This window comes from Pogonomyrmex barbatus, unplaced genomic scaffold, assembly GCF_055798465.1.
Source record: "Pogonomyrmex barbatus isolate J1 unplaced genomic scaffold, ASM5579846v1 scaffold6, whole genome shotgun sequence".
Lineage (NCBI taxonomy): Eukaryota > Metazoa > Arthropoda > Insecta > Hymenoptera > Formicidae > Pogonomyrmex > Pogonomyrmex barbatus.
Genome location: NW_028297160.1, coordinates 6,180,424 through 6,192,234, shown reverse-complemented (window position 1 = coordinate 6,192,234; position 11,811 = coordinate 6,180,424). Strand labels below are relative to the sequence as shown.

Here is an 11,811-nt window from a genome sequence, read left to right as displayed (position 1 = left end):
TATTAAAATATGAGAAATAATTATTGAAAAATCTCGTACAATATAACTGAATTAAAAAAAAAATACTATTATATCTTATGTTCCATGAAATATATAAATACAAAAGAAGAAGAAAATGTAATTTAAAAATAAATTTTCTAAATATTAATAAATAAATTTGAAATATTTTATAATATTAAAATCAGCTCTTTCTCTCTCTCTCTCTCTCTCTCTCTCTCTCTCTCTCTCTCTCTCTCTCTCTCGCGAGCACACATGTAAATATATGTTCTTCCAAATTTACTTACCCAAATAAAAATATTCAGAAATAATATAAATGTTTCGTGAAAGAATGTTAATTCTTTTTGGCTGGTTATTGTAATGTGTTCTTACAACTCAATGTTCACTAATAAAATAGCATTTGCGATGTGTCTGTGAAAAATAAATGCTGATTATGTGTTCTTCATATAATTTAATTTAATTTTTTTAATATCTAAGAAGAATTCGACTTATAGGCTAACTTGAGAAACCATAAATGAATTAAATATAAAATAATATTACAATCTTTTGCGGATACATCATTATATATATGGAAATACTATCAAGATGGAACAGCATGACTTCGCAGGTAGGATCCACTCTCTTTGCATAATTTCAAATAATATAATTGTGAAATTCAAACCAGTCGTGTGCAATATTATTAAAAAAAAGCGCTTCGTTTGAACTGTTATGGATATTTCAATTTAATTCATTAAAACATTACTTGTCAAAAGGCATAAAAGTGTGAATTTTTAGAAAATTGTATATAATAATAATAATTATATCAAGTAATAATTACATCAATCGTAATTAATAATTATATATATAAATAGATTTTCTCGATTACCTATTAAATAATCTTGTTGTCTTTTCAATTAATCACTATTATACATTCTTCTATGGAATTCCTTAGTTAGCATTGATTAACGTATAAATAATTCATTGACATCGGCATGACAATATTCGCATAGTCGACAAAAACAATTAACGATGAGGTAAAGTTCTAAATATCGATGATACAGAGATATTTTTTAAATTTTTCAGCGCACTGTTATATCATCTCTAGAATCCATGTTGTAAATTTAATTAACTGCTTTATTCAGCAATATTATATTAAAAATTGTAATATTATCTGTATATTATCTATATATATTATGATATATTACATATAGAAAATTGTCATATAAAATAATTTTGCAAAAGTGTTTAAAAAAAATCAGCCCTGTAAGTACCGCTGATTCTTATTATTGTCCATTGTTATCATATCAAGAATCTTTTTTCTTTTAATATTTAAGAAATAATCAATAAGCCAGAGATAATTCTACTTCAAAGTATTTTTATGTACGTCTAAAATACACGGATGTGAAAAAATAAGTAATTTTATACAATTATTATTTTTTCTATAATTCAAATCTAGTCAAATTGACGTTTGTTGTAGAACATTAAAGGCAGAGTAGGACGTTTTCAAAATCTACAAAGAGAAGGATCATTAATTATTTTGTTATTGCTGTTAAGTCATTTACACTTAAACTGCACTATCGTCATAATTTTACCCAAGTAAAAGTGTCGAGAGCCAAGTTAAAAATTCCGTAATAAGAAAGTCTTAATCCCCTTTGACTAATGATCATCACAAAGAGCAAACTTTTGCGATCTCGCGTCGTAGCGATAGTCCAATTGCTCGAATAAATAGCATTACCGATATTCTTGCTCTATAACGCACACAACAAAAAATATCTTTATCATTCAAATTTGTTTCTTGAGATGATTTACAATTTGGCAAAATAATAATATTTAATAAATATTAAAATAGAGTGTGTTTTATGATTTCATATACATGTAATATAATTTAGATTTCGCAGTTATTATTATCTCAAATTATTAGCTTGTAATTTCATAATTACAGATTAATCAAAGTAAAAAATAGATAACAATCACGCAAAATTCGAAATCGATAAGTTAGTGATAGAAAGACTCTTAAATTGATAAAAATAATAAATAATGGACCAAGGACTAGTAAGAGTCAAGCGCGGATCTTATTGCGTATAATTTAATAACTATTTGAATTAAAACATACACGATAATGTAATAAATGTTTTGGCTCATTTTCGAGCCATCTTCAGTACAAAGGAATGGTCTTATATATAAATAGGGAAACAAAAACCGGTGTCAATAGCAAACAATCAGCAAAAATTGTGATCTGTAGGCAGCACCCAATGCGCATTCCCGAACGAATCCTCGTCCATGAACCCAGTTGCATGACCCGATGGAACCATATTGTACGCAATAATCACAGAACCACATCATTGAGCGGAGAAAGCAGAACGCAAGCAATATGCACATGTCTGGAAGTCAATATATAAATGTCCAGAGAGAATAATATAAATAATATATGGTCAAAACACGGTCCAACTTTAAAAGTGTATATAAAAAAATTTTATAAAAGTGTAAGGAAAGAGCAGTAAATGTCAGGTACGCGGTCAAAAATAAATCGTGGTCAGGTACGCGGTCAAAAATAAAATAAATTGATTTATTTTATTTATTGACCGCGTACCTGACATTTACTGCTCTTTCCTTATAACTCTTTTATAAAAATTTTCATATACACACTTTTAAAGTTGGACCGTCTTTTGACCATATATTATTTATATTACTCTCTCTGAACATTTATATATTGACTTTCATATATGTGCATATTGCTTGCGTTCTGCTTTCTCCGCTCAACGATGTAGTTCTGTGATTATTGCATACAATATGGTTCCATTCGTCATGCAAGTGAGTTCATGGACGAGGATTCGTTTGGGAACGCGCATTGGGTGCTGCCTACAGACCACAATTTTTGCTGATTGTTTACCATTGACATCGATTTTTGTTCCCCTACTTGTATGTAAGACCGCTCCTTTGCGCTGAAAATAGCTCGAAAATGAGCCATTCATTTATTATCGTGTATGTTTTAATTCAAATAGTTATTAAATTATACGCCATAAGATCCGCGCTTGACTCTTACTAGTTCTTAGCCCATTATTTACTATTTTTAATCAAAGTAAGTTTTAAACAAATATTTCGTTATTTTTAATCACCTTCAACTGCAGCTCGTTTCCATACCAGCAATAGAAGAACACTTGAAACAGCATGCTGCCGAGATATAGAGTCAATGATAGAAATTTGACGCTGAGAATTTTTTTCTGCGAAACAAACTCAATTCAGTATATTCGCGAATTAAATATTCAGCAATAGCGATGTTGCTTTCATCGCGATGACGCGCTCTTTGCTATAAAAAAATATTTAAAATAATATTAGAAAGATTTACGACGTTGATTGAATCGTAACAAAAAGTTAATCCGAGATTATAATAAGGGAAATTTTGTAACAAATCGTAAGAATTTTAGTTTACGCGACCTTAGACATTTGAAAAATACTGGTGCATAAGGTGACCATGCTGAAAATGAATAAAATCGTCACAGTCCACACAAACAACGATTGTATCCTGCGCACGAGCTCGTGTACGTTTAAGTGATGTCTCACGCACTCGCTGATCATCGCGCCCGAATCGATTTGATACTGCTTGGAATAATCCTTGAAGATCTTCGACAGACGATAACACAGCAATTCGATCTGCCCGCAGACATGAAGGGTGAAACCGTAGACGAGGGAGTCGAACGAGACGTTCAGTAATACCCCATAAAAAATCGCGCCTACGTGCTGAAGATAGGTTGCCAAATACGGGTATAAATCGGATATCGAGTATGGCAGATACGTCTTGAACGGTAGAGGTCTGTCGGTATCCTGAGGTCCCACGACAGGAGCGAGAATGAGAGCTATGCAAGTAGCCTGTGATATACTCATGAAAAATCTCACGCACCACTTGGCTGTGACAAACGTAAATATTGAAGATATATATTAAAAATGTATAAATGCAAATATTCCACAAAAGATTTATTGTGGAATAAAGAAGTACACGGTAAGAAAAGTTTTGTTGAAATGTTTAAAGATTTGGCTAAGTACAAGAAAATAATTTTATCGAGCCATCAAAATTATGATGTAGGACGTTCAAATTGATTGCTAAAATATAAAAAGTTTTTGCAATTTGTGTAGATTATCATTATGCACTTAAATGCTTGATATCATTATTGATGGCTCAACAATTAAAATTTATTATTTGCGATAATTTTATCAGAATGCGAATTACTGGCTGAGTACCTTTGCGATCGTATTTAACGAGGATCATTTTCTCTTCGGTATTCTTTGGTTGACATGTTTCCTTTCGAAAACAATCTAGTAACATGATAATTTCGTCTCGTCGTGCTAAGAAGTTTCCGTATTTAAAGCATAAAGCTACATAAGTTAAAGCTAGGAAGAGCCCTTCGGTTATATCTTCGATATCGTCATGCGTCCTTATAAGCTCGATTACTTCTGATAGCGTAAACTCATATATTAAAATCACAATGGCATACCTAGAAGTTTTATTATATCTTAGAATTGATTAGGAATGATTTCATCATGATTTTTGAATGAAATAAAACTAACTAAGCTTAAAAAGAAACTAAGTAGAAATAGATCCTCTATATAGATGAAACAATATAATTAGATTGTAATTTTTTTTCATGATTAATATTAAATCTATATAATAATTGAATAATTTTTGACAATAAGAATCTCATCAAAATAATCTTTATAAAAAGAATAGTTTTGCTAAAACATATAAAAATTTGATTAGATGCAGATTTGAAAATAATTTTATTGTATCATCAAAATAATTACGTAGAATTCTTGATTACTATCTAAAATATTTACAGTATTATCATTATCATATGTTTAAGCATTCTACATAATTATTTTGATTGTCCAATAAAATTATTTTTAGATCTGACCAAGTTTTTAGATATTTTAACAAAAAACCTGTTCGTTTCTTCGGAAGAATAAGAGGGCAAAAATTAACTGTAAGATAATGCAGACATAAATGTACGGCACACATTATAAATTTATCTCCGTAACAAAGACACGTGGATAATAAATCATATCTAACATCATACCTGTAGCAGAAACTTGAAAAACGAACAAAAAGATTGTTATCCTTCTTTTCGCTCCACGCACCGCAGAACCAAAGAACCCGGAAGTTCAATGGCAATATATCCATATTTCCGGGATACGGCCACTTCGGTGAATGATCTCCCTCCTGTCATACCTCGCTGCTTTGAAAATATGAAGCTTATAGAAAAAAAATGTAACGAGACTTTGTCAACGTCCGTTCTGGTGAATTAGTAATGATACCCGTTCTACAACATTCTAAGCGTTCCTTAACATTTAATGTCGTCGGACTGCGGGAGGATTCGTCGATTTTCTTTCCTCGCTATATTTTTCTTCCATCTCCGCATTCATTTCCAATGTGCTTATTAGATATCTGCGATGATATAACCGGTCGTTATTATTTAAATTATAAACTTGTGTAATGTCTCTCTCTTCCCTGCGTGATCGAATGTACGAAGAGACACTGAGAATAAAGGTTAAAATATTACTGCTATTGATATAGGTGAAAAATTTTCTTGCAAACATGAGTCGCTTGTCAGAAGAACTGACGGAAGAAGAATAGATGGAAATTTTATAAGAAGAATACAATAAAAGTGAATCTGCAGAAAAACAGAATAAGCTGCAATGTATGTGTTTTTTTTTTTGGATTTGTACATCATTTTAAATCCATTTTATCCTGCAAAATATTTAACAGGAAGTTTTATTTTACTTTTATTATTAAATTTACATCATTATATGGTTAAGGAATAATTTATTTATATTACAAGTTTCTATATATATCTAAAATTATGTATAAAAATTTAAGAGATAAATATAGTATGAAAATATTTTATATCAATCTGATTAAAGTGATAGTACAGAATAGATACTGACAAATATAAATATAGACATTAAATTAATTATGAAGATATTAAATTGAAGTTTGCTGCAGTTGAAGTTAAAAGCAGAGTAGGGCGTTTTTATAATCTGTACAAAAATAAATATTTAAGTTATGTTATATACAATATGTTACAAATTATATCTACATCATACACATATTTTACAAACTATATATAATATAATTAGCATATTATATATTATAATAAGCATATAATTTGTGAATATCATTTATTTAGTACTCCCATGTGAAAGTGCTAAGAAGTAATGAGCAAACACCATAAAAGGAAATTATTCTTCCTCTTTGGCTCATCATCATTACAAATGACAAACTTTTACGTTGATTAATCGATATTACCGTCCAATCACTAGCATAAATAGCATGTGTGATACTTTTATACTGAAAACAAAAAATTTATTTAAAAATACGAAATTAAGATATTAAAAATTAAAAAAATACAGATCGAATTAGATTTATTACCAGCGGTACCTTTAAATCGAGCTCGTTGCCAAACCAACAATACGAGAATACTTGAAACAACATCGATCCTAAATATAGCATAAAAGCAAAAAATTCAACAGTGAAAAGATCTTTCTAAAATAAAAACATTGATTGCAACGTTGTTTATGTTAACTATTATATAATATTAATTCTATTGAATCATGCTTTAAATCAATTTTTATAATAAAAATTGATAAATCTAAAATATGATTTTTCCAAAAAAAAAAGAGATATTATTGTATTCATATATACATTAGATCTGATAGATGCTGCTACAGAGAGTGACGAGGCTGAAGAAGAATAAAGTGGCGATAATCCACATAAATAGAAATTGTATTCTGTATGTAATGTTGCACACCGAAATGTGGTGTTCCACACATTCCGCGATGGCGAATTTCTCGACGCTGCTAATTTTCTTCTCCTCGTTGTTCTCTCAAAGATATCGAAATGCTTCTGTTAATCAATAGCACAAGTGCCCACAGGTATGAATAATGAGATCATAAACGAGAGAGTCGAGCCCAACATTCAGTAACACTCCGTAAAATACGGCTACAGCTTGCTCAAGGTAGATCAGTATGTAAGGGAGTAATGTCGTCATGAAGTATGATACGTACATCTTCAACGGTAACTGTTTTTCCTGAGCCATTAGAAGCACTGTGAGGACCAGTAAACCCATCATTTGCGAAATGATCATGAAGGCGATCCTCCTAGCTTCAGCATAGAACATTGGAGAGAAATGGAGTTTGCAACATAATTAATTTCTCTAAGACAATTCTGATTGTTTTTATCATTAAACTTCTGTAAAACTTTATTAGTAACTTTTTTAAGTAATTAAGTAAAGTTTTTTAAGTAATTAATTAAAAAGACAAGAAAAAGACTCTACAAGTATATGTTTTTATAATTAAATAGAGTTTATAAAATAATTAAAAAATTTTGTGATTATATTTGTAAAGTGTCTTATAAAGAGTAGTATATTTACGATTTTATTAACAACAAAATATTTTTAACATTTGTTATAGCTCGTGTTATTATTATTATTATTTTACTTGTAGTAGAAGCTGACAAAGCGTATTATCAAGTTGCTATCTTTATTTTCTTTCCATACACCGCAAAAACGAAAAACATAAAAATTCACCGGCAATATGTCCATATTTTTATCGTATCTAATGTAATATTAAATCTTCCCTCAACAATGGCAAAATATAAAATATTATCCGTTCAAAGTTGCTGAGACGTTTTCCAACGACAACGTTCTTGCATTAATAACGATGCATAGGTATACCACATTATTAGGAGTGCATTATGTTTTAATATTATCCATCACAACGAAACATACAGACTTTTCCCATTATTGTTCTCTGTATTCTTACTCTCGATTTTTATATTCTTATTAGATAGATAATAAACTCCGATGGCAAAATGTTGTACGAGTCTTCAATGTCAGCAAACTGTTGTCACTTATTTAAAGATTTTCTTCTACATTTTCTTATAAATATCATAAATATAATATCATAAAATAACAATAAATACAAAATAAAACTAGAGTAAAATAATTGTGAGAAATGTTTTTCTAGAGATGACATATGGTTCAATTGTTTTTCTAGAGAAAAATAACAGCTAAAAAATTATAGAAATTCTATAGAAATTTCTTTAAAAAAATTTTTCTAAAAAAAGTAAAAATAATGTGTAAAACGAAATATCTAAAATTATGTACAACAAAATTTGAAAGATAAAGAGTTATTAAATACTTTAAAAATTAATTTCCCAAAAGATTGTGTATATATAAGTAACTATATGTTTATGTTTATTAATTTATGATAATCGCAAAGTGAAATATAATTTTTCTGTTTGTAAACAATGATCAAATATCATTTATAGTTTTAAAAAAATTTAACATTTTCCATTAATCTTAAGTTATATAAAATAGATTTTAAGCACGGTTATTTGCCATGTTCAGTTTAATGTTTAATTAAACAATTTTCCAAAAAAGAAAGAAAAAAGTAGAAATATTTAATTCTAATTCGCTTTATTTAGCAAATTTAATATCTTAATAGTATATTTTGTCATAAAAATTTAATCTGTTATCGAAAATTTCTTTTTCCAAAAAAAATATCAAAATAATCACTATATTATCATCTATATCATATCACTAGTGTTTTAAAAAAAGATTCATTAAAATTGCAAATTAGCTAGAAAAACGTTTGAAAAATCAAAGAAATAGCAATCGCATTTTAGATCAAAATAACATAAAAATTTTATTTAGACTATTTAACATTAAAACACATTATCCCACAAAAAATTTTTTAGTAAACTATTTGGTAAAATATTTTATAGAAAACATTGTATTTTATTTTTTATAAATAAATATGATGTACTTAACCTGTAGAGCAAAGTATCTAATATAAAAATATTTAAGATATTTTGTATCTATTATTAAATATTGTATAATATGAAAAAATACATTCGCCGTTAATTCATTAAAGGAATGAACTACATTTTCTGCAAAATTACTATAAAATACTAATTTGAAGCTTGTTGCAACAAGTTGAAAGCAGAATAAGATGTTTTTATAATCTGCGCAAATATAAAAAATAAATACATAATTTACAAAACATTTAACATATTACATTATTATTTTTATAAACTTTAATTATTATATGTTCATATACTTACCCACGTAAAAGTACTAAGAATTAATGCACAAAATCCGTAAGAAGAAAGTATTCTTCCTCTCTGGCTCATCAGCATCATTAGTAATAAGTTTTTACGATGTTTGGCCGATATTACTGTCCAGTCGCTAGCATAAATAGCATGTGCAATATTTTTATTCTGCATAAAAAATATATATAAATTAATATCCTAAATATAAATAAACTATTAAAAACAAAATTTATTATACTGATACCTTTAAATCCAGTTCGTTGCCATACCAGCAGTATATGAATACTTGAAACATCATTGATCCTAAGTACAAAATGAAAGAGAAGAATTCAGGACTAAAAAGTTCTTTCTACAATAAAAGCATTAATTATAACATCATTTCACACTATCTAAACAAATATTAATTTTATTAAATTATATTTTAATCCGCTTTATTACAAAAAAAATGAAGCTGATTTTTTACTTTAGACATTTGATAAATGCTGGTGCAGAGAGTGAGAAGGCTGAAGAAGAATAAAGTAGTAGTTGTCCATATAAATAACGATTGTATCCTGTTTGTAATATTATATACTGAAATATGATGTTTTACACATTCCGCAATAGCGTAATCTTCAATGACACCGAGTTTTTTCTCTTCGTTATGTTCCTGAAGAAATCGAATTTTTTCCGTCAATCGATAGCATAACAGCTCAATTTGTCCACAGGTATGAATAATCAGACCATAAACGAGAGAATCGAAGGAAACGTTCAACAGAATTCCATAAATTAAAGCTGTGGTTTGCTGAAGATAAGTCAACACATAAGGAAGAAACGCCGTGATGGAATATGGTACGTACATCTTGCATGGCAAAGATCTTTTGTCGTCAGTCAACAGGGGCACTGTGAGGATCAGTAGACCCGTTGTTTGGCACATAAACATGAAGAGACAGGCAGTCTGCTTAGCTTCACATCAGATATTTGTAAAATAATTGATTATGTAAATCGTGCGAACGAATATAAATATTACAATATTTTTATAAGCACATTTTATAAACATTTTACATTTTTAAAAAAATTATTCATCATAAATGATTAGATTCTTTTGCGTAAATATTTCTATTATAGTTATTTTAAATATATATATATATTGAATATATATATATATATATATATTATTTCTTCTTAGCGGAAAATCTAAGTTATAATATTTTTTATTCTAGAGAGAATTGGAAGATTGTCGAATTTGTAATATTTTTAATTTATTATTCTAGAATTAATAGATATACCTTTGCGATCGTATTGTTTTAATATCGATTCCTCCGTGAAATCTCTCGCCTGGCATAGCTTAGCGCGAAAACAATTTAACAAAGCACGTAATTCGCACTGCCTCATCAAGAAATTGAGATATTTTAGACATAGGGTTATGAAACTTAAGGCGAGGAATAGACATTCCGTTAAATCCTCCATGTTGTTCCTCATGCGTATAAGTTCGATTATTTCAGATATCGTGAAGTGATATATCAAAACAGCGATCGTATACCTAACAAAATTGTGTACGTGAAAGAGAAGAAGCCTTGCATCATTTCCAAATATTTTATCATTTAAACAAATGTGTAATTTAAATGTGTAATTTAAACAAATGTATTTGTGAACAATTTTTCAGTGCATTAACGATACAATGGACTTTTGCCAGATTACTGGACTATTTTAGCATAAAGTTTGTATTATATGATTATTCTACCTGTAGCAGAAGCTGATAAAACGTATTATCAAGTTGCCATCCTTACTTTCTTTCCATACACCACAGAAACGAAGAACATAAAAGTTCACCGGTAATAAGTCCATATTTTTTATATCGTCGGGTCTAACGTAAAATCTTCCTTCAAGAATAACCACATATCATCAGTTCAGAATTTCTGAGACATCTCCGACTACAATGTTCTTGCATTAATAATGATGTACACATTGGATGTACTGCATTGTTAGAGTGCATTATTTTTTAATACTGTCCACTAGAACAAAACATCCGCGCTTTTCTTTTTTCCTTTTGCTACGCGTATTCTCGATTTTATATTCTTGTTAAATAATACAATAGTATAATTTATGAAAGCCTTCGACATAAGAGTTGTCACTTATTTTTTCTTGAAAACATTTGCTTGTGGATATAAAACCATAAAATGACAGTAAATATAAAATAAAGTCAAAGGTAATAGGTCATAAAGCAAAGGTTTGTATAATTGAGAAATTATTGTGACAAATATTTCGCTTTAGAAGCAAGAATTCATATTTTGCATTTTTACCTTTAAATTAATTAATTTAATTATTTTATTTTTAATTATATAATTATTAAATTATTTATAAATTATTTTTTAAATTTAATATAGTTTTCTAAATTCTACAATATAATTTTTCCAAACTTTATTTCACATTTAATGCAATTTTGAAAATTGAAGATTTCAAATTGTGAAAATCAAGTGATAACAATTGATGAAATATTGGGAAAATCTAATCAGTAAAGAAATTATACATTAACTAAAATTCTAAAAATGTATTAAGGTTCCAAAAATTTCTAAAAATTGAGATTACAGCAATTGAGAAATAAAATTTAAAGAATGCAAAAAATTGAAAATCTTAATAATAAAATTTCAAAAGAATACAATCAACAGAAGATTGCACTGCCTAAACATTTAAGGAATTTTTTAAGAAATCCAAAAAATACGATTACAAGAATGTCTAACATTTTCATTAATGTT

At 28.3% G+C, this 11,811-nt stretch overlaps 3 protein-coding genes across 3 annotated transcripts; all 3 read right to left on the bottom strand.

The window, feature by feature from the left end:
* Window positions 1–1,432: 1,432 nt before the first annotated feature.
* Window positions 1,433–5,167, bottom strand: LOC105422937 (4-vinylanisole receptor-like). Its single transcript, XM_089082543.1, has 6 exons — window positions 5,046–5,167; window positions 4,213–4,466; window positions 3,412–3,881; window positions 3,093–3,197; window positions 1,569–1,724; window positions 1,433–1,486 (listed from the first exon to the last, which is right to left on the bottom strand). The coding sequence occupies exons 1-6, from the start codon at window positions 5,147–5,149 to the stop codon at window positions 1,433–1,435; spliced, it is 1,143 nt and encodes a 380-aa protein (XP_088938669.1). The 5' UTR covers window positions 5,150–5,167.
* A 1,195-nt stretch (window positions 5,168–6,362) lies between these two features.
* On the bottom strand, window positions 6,363–8,412 carry LOC148935125 (uncharacterized). Its single transcript, XM_089082542.1, has 3 exons — window positions 7,465–8,412; window positions 6,942–7,125; window positions 6,363–6,511 (listed from the first exon to the last, which is right to left on the bottom strand). The coding sequence occupies exons 1-3, from the start codon at window positions 7,566–7,568 to the stop codon at window positions 6,365–6,367; spliced, it is 435 nt and encodes a 144-aa protein (XP_088938668.1). The 5' UTR covers window positions 7,569–8,412; the 3' UTR covers window positions 6,363–6,364.
* Window positions 8,413–8,709: 297 nt separating this feature from the next.
* Window positions 8,710–11,313, bottom strand: LOC148935124 (4-vinylanisole receptor-like). Its single transcript, XM_089082430.1, has 6 exons — window positions 10,800–11,313; window positions 10,345–10,598; window positions 9,543–10,021; window positions 9,324–9,428; window positions 9,092–9,247; window positions 8,710–8,992 (listed from the first exon to the last, which is right to left on the bottom strand). Exons 1-6 carry the CDS (start codon window positions 10,901–10,903, stop codon window positions 8,939–8,941), a joined length of 1,152 nt encoding a protein of 383 aa, XP_088938556.1. The 5' UTR covers window positions 10,904–11,313; the 3' UTR covers window positions 8,710–8,938.
* Window positions 11,314–11,811: the final 498 nt, after the last annotated feature.

Coding starts and splice junctions, on each gene's coding strand:
- LOC148935125 (XM_089082542.1), bottom strand. CDS start 7,568: ATGGACATATTGCCGGTGAATTTTTATGTTTTTCGTTTTTGCGGTGTA. Junction 7,126..7,464: donor TTTGTCAGCTTCTACTACAA/GTAAAATAATAA, acceptor TGCTGAAGCTAG/GAGGATCGCCTTCATGATCA. Junction 6,512..6,941: donor TTTACGGAGTGTTACTGAAT/GTTGGGCTCGAC, acceptor TTTTTATTTTAG/AAAGATCTTTTCACTGTTGA.
- LOC148935124 (XM_089082430.1), bottom strand. CDS start 10,903: ATGGACTTATTACCGGTGAACTTTTATGTTCTTCGTTTCTGTGGTGTA. Junction 10,599..10,799: donor TTTATCAGCTTCTGCTACAG/GTAGAATAATCA, acceptor CAATTTTGTTAG/GTATACGATCGCTGTTTTGA. Junction 9,429..9,542: donor GCATTTATCAAATGTCTAAA/GTAAAAAATCAG, acceptor CTTTTATTGTAG/AAAGAACTTTTTAGTCCTGA.
- LOC105422937 (XM_089082543.1), bottom strand. CDS start 5,149: ATGGATATATTGCCATTGAACTTCCGGGTTCTTTGGTTCTGCGGTGCG. Junction 3,882..4,212: donor CGTTAAATACGATCGCAAAG/GTACTCAGCCAG, acceptor CGTTTGTCACAG/CCAAGTGGTGCGTGAGATTT. Junction 3,198..3,411: donor GTATTTTTCAAATGTCTAAG/GTCGCGTAAACT, acceptor TTTGTTTCGCAG/AAAAAAATTCTCAGCGTCAA.